This window comes from Hydra viridissima, unplaced genomic scaffold, assembly GCF_058129835.1.
Source record: "Hydra viridissima isolate aposymbiotic clone 2 unplaced genomic scaffold, HvirCarnegie_v1 scaffold_2, whole genome shotgun sequence".
NCBI classification, from domain to species: domain Eukaryota; kingdom Metazoa; phylum Cnidaria; class Hydrozoa; order Anthoathecata; family Hydridae; genus Hydra; species Hydra viridissima.
The window spans coordinates 9,075,637-9,087,769 of NW_028324301.1; the positions used below are offsets into that span (position 1 = coordinate 9,075,637).

The following is a 12,133-nucleotide window of genomic DNA, read 5'->3' on the forward strand; positions in this document are numbered from 1 at the left end:
AGCCATAAAACTAAAAGATTGAGTATTTATAGAAAAAAATGATCGAAGAGTATTCAAACTTTGTCAATTGACGAAACTTTTTTTTTACAAAACTGTTTTGTCAATTAAAACTTGTTTAATAATTTAAATTTTGTAAAGATTTGCTGAACATAATCTTGATATTATGCAGATGTATTATAAGAAAATGTCATTGAAGTCTCGTTTGCATCATTTAAGTCTCACTTGCAGAATAGAGAGTTCTTAATCTTGGTTTTTTAAATGGTTATAAAAAAACATCTTCATGTTATTAAGAAAATTTTTGAGTTAAACTATAATAAAAATTGGGTTCTAACTTTAAATTAAAATATAAGAAAAATTGGCTCTACTTTTTTTTTTAATGTCTGTTCTTGTTGCGGCTCTTCCACACCAGCAGTGCATCAGTTTTTAAGATCAATTTGTCTGGTCACTTCCGTTTATACGTTGATCAATATGGACAACTGGGAAATTGCGCGCACAAAAATCAGAAAAGTCATGTCATCTTTGAATTTGAAATTTTCATTTGATTAAGAGAAACTTTCTGTAAGAATCAGGCAAGGCTCAATAGTGACCCTCTTCAAAATCATTAATTTTTTTATATGTTGTTGATATTCACATTAGAAGCTCAATTCCAAAATTTTTACAGTAAATATTCATTGGTTCTCTAGATATTAGATGTCAAAGTTTGAGTAAATTTTTAGAAATATTGACTAAATGGTACCGTAAGCATTTTTAAACTTAAAAAAAGTACAAACTAAATACTTTAAATTAGGAATTGCACTTGATTATTGTTTATTGGCTAGTTTACACTTAAAAATTATAAATTAGATAAAACAAAGGCTTTGGCCTGTCTAAATATCATGCATCAAAAGTACGCAAAAATTTATTTTTAGTCTTTTTAAATCTTCGTTTTCATCTAAAGCCGCGGGAATCCCATAATTTTTTTTTTTTAACTTTAAATCTTCAACTAGTTAATTAACTTAAAATATAAAAAAAACTATGGGCAAGTAAAGGCTTAATTGCAAAATCCAACTCAAAAATGAAAGTTTAGTCATTTGGCGCATTTTTCGTGACCACATAATGGCTAAAGCCCTGGGTTTACAAGAAATAGTATAAGAGAAACGTGAACATTGTTTTTTTAATGATCAGATAGAAAAATAATAGTTGTGGGGTATGCGCATATTTGATAGTTATTCAAAAAAACATACATGTTGTTTTACAGTTAATTTCTTAACTTATTTTTTAAGATTATTTGTTCATTAGTTTGTTAGCTTCTTCAAAATCATTTGTTGCTAAGAAGTAATCCCCAGCTTGATTAATTGGAGTCGGGGGACTTATTTTAAATGAGATGTTGTCATCAGAATATACAATGCTATCTTTCTGGTTAGGCCATCGATAACAATTTTTTCCAAAAGATACACTTTTCATGCAGTCAACTACAATACCGTCTTCAGTTATCTGAAAATATTAAAACAAATTTTTAAAAATCTATGAATAACATAATGAAACATAATACTTCTATAATAAATAATGATTTAAATTCTAATACTGTTATCAATGCTATTAGCTTTTAACTTTTTAGTTTTTTCGTTTACCTCTGCAATAACTCCTGGATACCATTGATTTTTGTGAACAACTGCCACCCAATCATCTTTCTTCCATATAACAGAAAGTTCAGTTGCAAGTTTATGTATTTCTTCTTGATATTTATCGGCTTCTTCATCTTCAAATTAATTGTTATCATTTTCTTCAATAGTTGGTGCAGTCAATTTTCCAGTTCTTAATAGATTACTCCATCTAGAAAACAAAGATCTTATTTGTTGACTTGAAACGAACTCATCCGCGTTAAGATATTTTCTTATCAGTATATTAACTTCTTCTGGTGACATCTTCTTTCCTGTATTTTCTCCATTTATGAAGTTTTCATAAAGTAGTTTTTTCTGCTTTATGGAAAAACTAAACGTCTTTCTTGTTGGTAATGCCCAACCTAACTTTTTGAACTTTTGAGAGCATATATTGTTTATTGGGGTAGGTGTGATCTTAACCGATGCGGTTATACAATTTGAATGAACTTGCGAATTTGCTTTCATCTTTTCAGTGTAAATCTTTTTTACTTTATTTAAAGAAGAAAATTCTTTAGATCTTTTGTGCTGCCCTATCAACATATGCCCCTCTAACTCGATAATTGTTTTAAAATATTCCATACAACCTGTCTCATGGCAAAAATGTAGTGTATTTAAATCATAATTTCTTTTCTTATTTTTTCCCTGAGTTTTTCGCTGAAAGTTTCCTTCAGTACTTGTGAATGGAACAATCAATTCAATTGATGTTTCAACTGAAAGGTTGTTGTATAGCACTTTAACTCCTTCTCCAATTTTATAGTATCGCCACAAAGTCATGTAGTCTTCTTGGAACTCATAGGAGTGGTAGTTGCTTATATTTGGAAATTTAGGACCAGTTAAAGTAACATTCTCAACTTTTGCAACGCTAACCATTGCGTTTTTGATGCCATATCCGTATTTCACTGCTTTTGCAACATTTTCTGCTGTTACTATTTCATTGCCAGCATCTACATAACTTCTCAATATTGTTTCAGCGGATGCACTTTCCCTATCGCATTGGTCTTTTCCACAGCAAGGCTCATTAAAGTCGTACCGTAGAAGTTTAAAATTCTTATTTTTGCAGAGCTTGTACATAGATTCGACTGAATAATTAGCATGATAACAGTTAGCATTATCTGACTTCGCAAAAATATTTACTATTTCTAGCTCATCTAGGCGAAACTGATTTAGAACTGATTCAGCAATAGAGATAACAGAGGAAACACCTTGATCGCATCGATACACAATTGTTAGGTGAACGTGTTTTTTGAGAATGTCTTTTTTTTTTTGTAAAAAAAACATCTATGTGCATGCTGATACCTTTCTTTCCAAAGTAGTCCTTCTGGCCCTTTCGAAATTTCACGGGCAATATTTTTTTTGAATAGTCTTTCAACCATAGTGCTGATTTGTCATCTAGTTGTTTATATGCATCATACTTTGCTTTTTTTTGCTGTGCATCTGTTAGTAAGTGCTTCATATACTCTGTGATGCTGCTTATTAAAACTTTAATGTCATATAATACATCATCACCAACATTATTTTCATTTCCTATTTGGTTGACTTCATCTAAAACTTCAAACAATTCATTGCATTCATAGCATACAGAATCATTCAAAATGCTACATGATTGCAATTTAATGTTTTCAGGATCAGAAAAGGCAAATCTAGTTGTATGTGTTGCAATTTCATTTTCCAAATCGCTGCAATGAAGCTTATATTTAGTTTTTAAATACCTTTTTGATCTTTCGAGTTTCTCAACAGTTGATTTTTTATTGAACATAGTTGCGAATTGTTCAAGTGTTGCAAATGCGTTCATCCCAGCAGCAGCCATGTCATTTAAACCAGCGAGACATTTTCTATGAGAAGGTTTAATTGCATTTAGTATTCGCAATAAACTTGATTCGGCCAGAGGTTCGTATCAAATTTCTTTGCAGCTTTCGCAATATAAAGCAATGGTATGACTGTTTTTTGCTGTTAAAATGGCACGGGCTACAGTTTCAACATCACCACTGTCATACTTTATTTTGGAGATACCATAAGAAACGTCTTGTAATAATCCGCTTGAGAAGAGAAAATCTAAAAAATGCTCACATTTTGGAATTGAAAGTCTACTTCTTGTAAATAAATTTTTTTGGGGTAGTACAAACCCATTTTGCAAGGACTTCCATTTTCTGGCAAGTTATATATAGGCAAAAGCGGGTTCTGGGACATGAGCATGAACACCGATGCAAAACGCAAAATAAACGCTTCAATTTTTTATGTAAATAATGTCTCAAACGCCGATTTTTCAGTATTCAAGGATGATATTGATTGTTTTTCACTTTTAAAAGCGTGTATCCTTTTAAAAATGGTTTCTTCAAAATTTAAAGCCTTGTTCTCCTGTTTCTTTTATCATCTTTTGATCTGAGTGTTATCACAAGCTTGTTTTGTAGTGACCAATAGCCAATGTGGTGTGATCATTCAATAGGATTCTTTTGTCGTCGTTAGCGCTGAGTGTTACCACAAGTTGTTAATAATGCTTTGAAAGTCAAGACCTTCATTCAATTTTTTCAGGACGTAAAGACACAAGTGACCGCAATAAGAGGTATGACCAAACTGTACTCTTTCGCTGTTGTAATAAACGGGGCTTTTTAAGTAGTCAACCAGTTCGACAAGAGGGGGTTGAGCATAAGAATCAAAGCTGTATTTCTTATCGCCGTCTTTGTACCAGCACACCCAATGAAATCCTCCAGTGCTTGAGTCACCAGTGTTTGCAATGCCACATTCTTTACTTCTTGGTTTTTTTGGTAACTCGTCTCTTACAAGAACGCCTCGAAAGTTTTCTAATTTTAACTGTTTAGCAGCCTTTATCAGTTGAAAGTTGGTTAAGGCTTCGTTGGGTAAAACAATTCCTTCAACGTTAATCATTTTTTAAATTTGTTAAAAAGTTTAAATTAGAGAATGGAGCCTAAAATGGGTATGCTATTGAAGGGTGAATTGGGACCGAGGAGTAAACCAGAACCAGAAATAAGAGTGGTTGCAAGCGTACCGAGCAAGGGGAGTAGAGCACCGATGAATCCTCCTGTTATTTCATGTCCTTTTCCAGTTTTAACAAAGAGTCCTTTTCCAGTTTTAACAAAGAGTCCATCGCCTTGAGTATTTCCAATCCAAGGTTTTAAGATAAAGCCAGAGCCAAATTTGGTTATTTTTATACCTTTTCCATCTTTGCTTAAGTAAAATGTTTTGGGTTTATTAGCTGTATGATTGACGCCTCGTCCAGCGATAGAATCAACCATAGCTGAGCCGGCAGATGAAGCAAGTCCGCCTAATAAACCTTTTGCAAGTACTGGAGCTGCACGAGAGGCAAGCGTTCCTAGTAAAGGTAAAAGAGCTCCGATGAATCCTCCTTCTACTTTTGCGTTGTGCATGAGTTGTTTTTTGCTGAGTTTGAGCGTGACACCTTTTCCAGCTTCGTAGGCTTTTCTAATTTGGTTGAGTTGTGTGCTAGTGACAGCAAGAACATGTTCACCGTTCAAGTCTTGATGAGTGAGTTTTATGCTAGCAGCAGTCTTGTCTTGAATGGCTTTTTTAATTTTGTCAGCTTGTCCTTTTGAAATGTTGAGTTTGATGTTTTGATACATTTTATAGAGTTAAGAAATTTATTTATTTCACTTCTTGAATGTGATAACGGATCGTAATCTCCTCACCGCGAAAATCGATTAAATCTCCATTTTGATCAATGATGCGAGTAACCATGGTTGAAATTTCAAGAAGCTTAACAGGAAGATAAATTAAATGCATTGGTCTTTCGATGATTTTGTAACCAGGGTTAACATTAGGATAAAAGGAGTAGATGCAATTGAGTTGAGTTCCATTAATGTAGGATGATCCGATAACGTTGTTAACAATTCTGATGGTGTTGCAGCTTAAAATTTTAGCAATATGATCAGACTCGTATTCGGAATTGGAATTTAATTTTCTTTTAGTAAACCCTAAAACTGAGGCGATGCTGTTCTCCACGTCAAAGTCAATCAGATAATTCATACCAAGTTTAATGCTTGATTTTAAAGTATTAATGTTGATTCCAATTTGAAGGTTGTTTGAAGAGTAATTTATTTTATTTGCGATGATATAGCTTCCACGTTGAGCTGTTTTTATCGTGTTTAAAATTGACTTTTGCAGATAGTCGTTGATGTCTTTAATTTCATAGCTTCCATCAGGAACGATAATGTTTTCCCAATGAGCACCATTGTTCATGCCGTATTTGAACGAATTGTTTTACCCAACGAAGCCTTAACCAACTTTCAACTGATAAAGGCTGCTAAACAGTTAAAATTAGAAAACTTTCGAGGCGTTCTTGTAAGAGACGAGTTACCAAAAAAACCAAGAAGTAAAGAATGTGGCATTGCAAACACTGGTGACTCAAGCACTGGAGGATTTCATTGGGTGTGCTGGTACAAAGACGGCGATAAGAAATACAGCTTTGATTCTTATGCTCAACCCCCTCTTGTCGAACTGGTTGACTACTTAAAAAGCCCCGTTTATTACAACAGCGAAAGAGTACAGTTTGGTCATACCTCTTATTGCGGTCACTTGTGTCTTTACGTCCTGAAAAAATTGAATGAAGGTCTTGACTTTCAAAGCATTATTAACAACTTGTGGTAACACTCAGCGCTAACGACGACAAAAGAATCCTATTGAATGATCACACCACATTGGCTATTGGTCACTACAAAACAAGCTTGTGATAACACTCAGATCAAAAGATGATAAAAGAAACAGGAGAACAAGGCTTTAAATTTTGAAGAAACCATTTTTAAAAGGATACACGCTTTTAAAAGTGAAAAACAATCAATATCATCCTTGAATACTGAAAAATCGGCGTTTGAGACATTATTTACATAAAAAATTGAAGCGTTTATTTTGCGTTTTGCATCGGTGTTCATGCTCATGTCCCAGAACCCGCTTTTGCCTATATATCAAGTTCTATTTTATATTTTGTGCATGTAAATGTGTCGCATAAAAATTGCTTTGTGTATTTATTATGATCAATAAATGCCAAAATTACCAGTTGACTTGTTGCGTCACTGTTGTTATACATTTCCACGAGTTTTTCAATTTCATCCGGAATTTCTGTTTCGGTATTTTCATTACCGTCAAGCACTTTCAAAAACTCTCCCGATTAACCAGGTGCAATGCATTCTGCAAATTTATTTCTCAAGGCCTCTTCCATACGTTTATATTTCCTTCGCATTTGTTGCTTTGTGGATTCATTGATAAACTCAAGTTTTCTTTTAAACTGGAATTTAATTGGACTGGTCCCAAGACAATCTGTAATACTTTTTCTGATTTCATTTGAAGTATTGAGTTCTTCTTGATTTTGTAAGAACTCATCTGGTAAAAAATCAATATCATATGCTGCTGATGTAGATTCAAGTTCAGTTTCTATGTTTGTTTCTTTTTTCTTTGTCTCGGAATAGTGTTCCTTTCGATGACGATCACTTATTATTGAACCAATTGGAAAGTATGAGTTATAACAGGAAGATATTTGAAGTGTCATAGATATTGGTGAGGGTCGCCCTATTGTTGCTTTCTTCCCTGTTTGTAGTTTGTGATCAGGGTGCATACATTTTTTTCCTTGTTTCCACCCTATTTTCCCACATATTTTCTCTACATTGTTAAATTTTCTGTTTAATCGATTTTCAATCAGAGATTTTTCATTCCAATCACAAGCTAACTCAAAACTCTTTAATACCTTAAAACCAATTTTATTATTTTGTTACTATCTTTTTTATTATTCAAAATCTAATTATTAAAACCTAAATTTAGCATTTACAAGATATTGTTATAAATCCATTTAAGTAAAAGTTTCTACTAAAATTGAAAAATTACCTTTCGGTTTATAAGAAATGGTTGTATATTTTCAGTGGGTTGTTTCAAACATTTCGTCTACATTTGGAGTAGATCGCATGTAAGGTCCACAATTATTCCATTCAAAGCAGCAACATGTTTCGTAAGAAATATTTTTTCCTGACATTTTCAAAAATGTTTTCGAAAAAAGTCAAAAATATAAACTAACTATACACGCACAAAATATCGGTTGGGTTTACAAAGTGATTTAACAAATAAAGTAATCATATTCAAAATCATACTCAGGAAAAATATTCAGAGTAAAAATTATACTCAAAAAAACATGATTTGAGCTCCTTCTGTTTCTTACATAAAACATTTATTATTCAAAATAGAAATCATCAATATGAGGTATATGTTATTTTTTAGATACTATTGTAATAACCCATAGGTATTTTTTATAAATTAGATAGGTTTAAGGTCAGTACCCATTTTTGAAAATCAAATTTTACTGTAAACCCAGGGCTTTAGCCATTATGAGGTCACAAAAAAAGCGCTAAATGACTAAACTTTCATTTTTGAGTTGGATTTTGCGATTAAGCCTTTACTTGCCCATAGTTTTTTTTATATTTTAATTTAATTAACTAGTTGAAGATTTATAATTAAAAAAAAAAATTATGGGATTCCCGCGGCTTTAGATGAAAACGAAGATTCAAAAAGACTAAAAATAATTTTTGCGTACTTTTGATGCATGATATTTAGACAAGGAAAAACATTTTATTTACCTGTTTTGTTAATTTTTGGTCTAAAATAGCCAATAAACAAAAATCAAGTGAAATTGATATTTGATAGCATATATTTTGTTCTATTTTCAAGTTTAAAAATGCACTTGACTACATTTAGTCAATATTTCTATAAATTTACTCAAACTTTGAAATCCAATATCTAGAGAACCAATGAATATTTTTTAAAAAAAATTTGGAACTGAGCTTCCAGTATGAATAGCAACAACATATTAAAAAAATAGCAATTTTGAAGAGGGTCACTCTAAAAAAGTTGTATTTTTGCCTGATTCTTACAGAAAGTCTCTCTTTAGAACACTTTAAAACAGAAAAATCCAAAATATAAAGTTTTTTTGGACCTACCGTTATAAAGTTATTATGCGTCAATGTCAAAGCTTTTGGTCAAACTCGTATGTTGGGGTTTACAAAAGATCAGTTTTTAAGGTAGCATTTTAATATATAATCTAATTATTTTCCCCAAACATATATTTATCGTTAGAAAGGACTTAAAGTCTACTTTTCAAAAATCATTCCTAAAATTTTGAAAAGTTTCGCTGGAAGTTTAAAATTTGACAAAGCCGCTAAATTTCAACTTTAATGGAGTTTTAAAAAAAAATTATCAAATATTAAATCGCTTATTTTTGCAGATATAACCTCTAATGTGTGTCTAATCAAAATCTCAAACGATCTCATCCGCCTTCGTTCGTCTTTTTTTACCATATTTGATTTTATAATACAGTACCTATATCAATGCACAGTGGGAAAATACCACACAACTAAGCGGATAAAAATCAAAAGGTTGTTAAATCGGCAAACTTTTGATATTTTTTGAAAGTATATATGTTGACATTTTCTCAGCAAAAAATAGAAACTTTTAACTTCTTTACTTCCTCAGAAATTAAGCACCAAATTTTAAAATTGCTTAGAAATCGGTCTTTGAAAACCCTAGAATCGATAACTTGAGAAGGGCTTGACCGATTTTGACAATCGACCCCCTTCTCGGAAAGGTATTAACAAGTACTTTTTGAGAATTTAGGGGTTCCTAGAGGGCGCCGCCATAATGTTTTTTAACTATGTTAAAATTGATCGATTTCAGTAACATATTTTTGGTCGGTAAAAACTGCGTTTGATAACCCTAAGTGTCCTTTACATGCTGCCGAAAGATCTTTCTGGTTCATGCTCCCAAGTAAAAATGACAGCAATTTTAATAGATCAAGTCCTAAAATTTTCTACTTATTCATAAATACTTCTGAGAAACTGCACGCCTTGGACAACCAAAATTGGTGCCAGTTCTACATTACTGTTTCGTGATGAACATGCATCTTTGCTCTACTATTTGTTTTAAATTTAGTTTTCTCCTACCCCAATCAATTTTATGCAACTTAGATATTTTTATCGTTGTAAAATATTTATAAGTATTATAAAATAGTAAATGAGTGTGTATTACATATATCTCCCTGTTTTTTAGGCGTAGAGTAACCATAGCTAAAAAAGATGTTTCTTTTTTAGCTATGGTTACGAACTTTTTATAAATACTTAGTTTCATAATGCATAGTTTCATGGTACATAATTCACACCTTGTCAAATTCACGATCAACCTCATTTTAAAGGAACAAAAAAATACTTTCTATGGAAGCCTTATATAGACCCTATGTGTACATTTGGAGATGTTTTTAAAATCTTTTAGTTTTGTTCGAGCCTCATTTTTTCATTTTAACAGTTCGAGTTGGTAACTTTCCAGCATGGTGCAAACTTAAAACTTTTATATGTTCATGATGATGTCAAATGAGAATGGTCTACAAAAAAATTACGACAATCGGAACATGGGGAAAAAAATAACTCAATAATTTTGCCCTCTTGACCCCCGTCGAAGAAATTATTAATTTGGAAAAAAAACAAAAACGTTATTCTACAGTAGACCAAAGCTCTTTTATATAGTTTTAATTTCATCAACAATACTCTTGGTGTTTTGAAACGGTGGCCATGTAAAATTTACAACCTCCTCAATTTGAGGGGGTTGCATTCATTAAATGGTCATTAACTTTAAACATGAAATGAGAAAATCTTTTAAACTTAAATTTTTTTAATGAATTTTGATCTACTTTAGGATGAAGTTGTTGTTTTTTTTTCTAAAAAAATTATCTTCGTAGTGGGATTCAAGAGGGAAAGTATATTGGGGTATTTTTGTAAAAATGCTGTTACAAAAGTTTTTTATCTTAAACATTAAAAAAATAAGATGCAACCTTATCCTTAATTTTTAAACTCTAAATTTAGTTTATTCGAAGTTAAAATATTTCAATGCATCTCAAAGAAAGTAGTTTTATTGGCGGAATAACATCTAAAATAAGCACTGTCCATTTTGATCAACGGTGAATGGATACATTTGTAAAGTTTTTTGCAAAGTCTGAATCTGAGTCATTAGTTACAAACTCGGCATATCTTTCCTTCAAAATGTGCCAAAAGGTCTTAGAGCTCCACAGAATGTTGGAAACGACATCACACCAGCAGCAAGGATGCTTGCTTGAATGGGATTGGCTTCCAAAAGTGATATTGGTCATTCTTAGATTACATGAAATGTAAAATGCCACATCATTCACTTGAATAATATCCATAAACACTTTGACATTCTTGTATGCTTGAGGTAAATTTTTAACAATAGTAGCATTTTTTCCTTTTATAGTTGCAAAGTTGACAACTGAATGTTGATAGAAATTAAATTTTTGGTTGAAACCTTTTTCAACAAGTCAAGTTCCTGTTGCTTTGTTGAGAGTTGAAGCAGGTTTCTTCATTCCCGTGTTAGATAGTTCAGTGTTTAACTGCACGTTTAACAACATTTGCGCTGTAAGTATATGGCTTGTTGATTTTTGTGCAGCATGTAGTACTATTAAAATAAAATCAGATATAGTGTAAGCTGCTAATTGTAACAAACCGGCATTTAATAATGTGTAATGATATAAAACTAATAATAAGTATAAATTTAAATAAAAATTTTCACTACTTAATATTGTTGATTACACTTTAAATATTTTAAAGTTATAAAAAATGTACAACTACCTGGTGTTACTGGAAATAATCTTCCTCCTTTTGCTTCGCTAAGCAAGACTTTTTCTCTTGGAGGTAATTTCTTCGCCTTTATCACGGCAGATGCAATATACTCTGCTCCGACTTGATCTTCCAAGACCAAATCATGCAAGTTTTGATGTCTTGTTGCGATGGTGCAGGAATAATTGAAACCTCGAACTATAATTGACAAATAATGCGCACATCATTTTTCTGACAATGGAAAGCAAGGATTTAAAGAAGTTTTAGGCTCGGAAGATATGATACCTTTAAGATTTATGTTGTGTATTGTTATGTTCTCTTAAACCAAATTGGTTTAAGAGAACGCTTGGGGGTTGCTAAAGAAGGCAATAGCAAAAGAGTATATCACAAATCGTTTTGATCTAATGAAAGGCTTTTTTACAAATCTTATATTTGCTTGTTGGGTGTATCTTTTTTCAGTTCTATGCTTCAATATTGCATACCCTTTAGATGCTTCAATATTGCCTATTTAAATACTTTTTTGATGCTAAATAGCCTAATTACATATTTTTATTGTCTGAAATGTACAGTCATTTATAGGTCATAACAATATATAGCTTATTAAAGCAAAAAAATGTGGATTGATTTTAAGTACTTTTTCTTTAAAAACTAAGAGTGTATACCTAATATTATGATTAGTTGCTTTTTACGATTACTATTTTTACGTAATGCAGTGCCTGCCGTCGAAACGGCAGAAGCTGGGTAGCAGTGTCTATCCTCCCTCTCCTATTCTAAGATAAATTTAGGTTGTTCCCCATGTTTGATACAAATTAATTTACGACAAAGTCACTGAGACTCGCTTGTCCCAAATGACCATGGAAATAG

The 12,133-nt window shown here is 31.9% G+C and overlaps 1 protein-coding gene and 1 pseudogene across 1 annotated transcript; both read right to left on the minus strand.

Moving 5' to 3' along the window:
• Positions 1-1,263: 1,263 nt before the first annotated feature.
• Positions 1,264-1,904, minus strand: LOC149891792 (uncharacterized; annotated as a pseudogene).
• Positions 1,905-1,916: 12 nt separating this feature from the next.
• LOC149891793 (uncharacterized) lies at positions 1,917-2,918 on the minus strand (the record flags this gene model as incomplete). The annotated part of the gene is made up of 1 exon (XM_090078002.1): positions 1,917-2,918. A coding segment is annotated over exon 1 (1,002 nt), but the record flags the coding sequence as incomplete, so codon positions are not given.
• Positions 2,919-12,133: the final 9,215 nt, after the last annotated feature.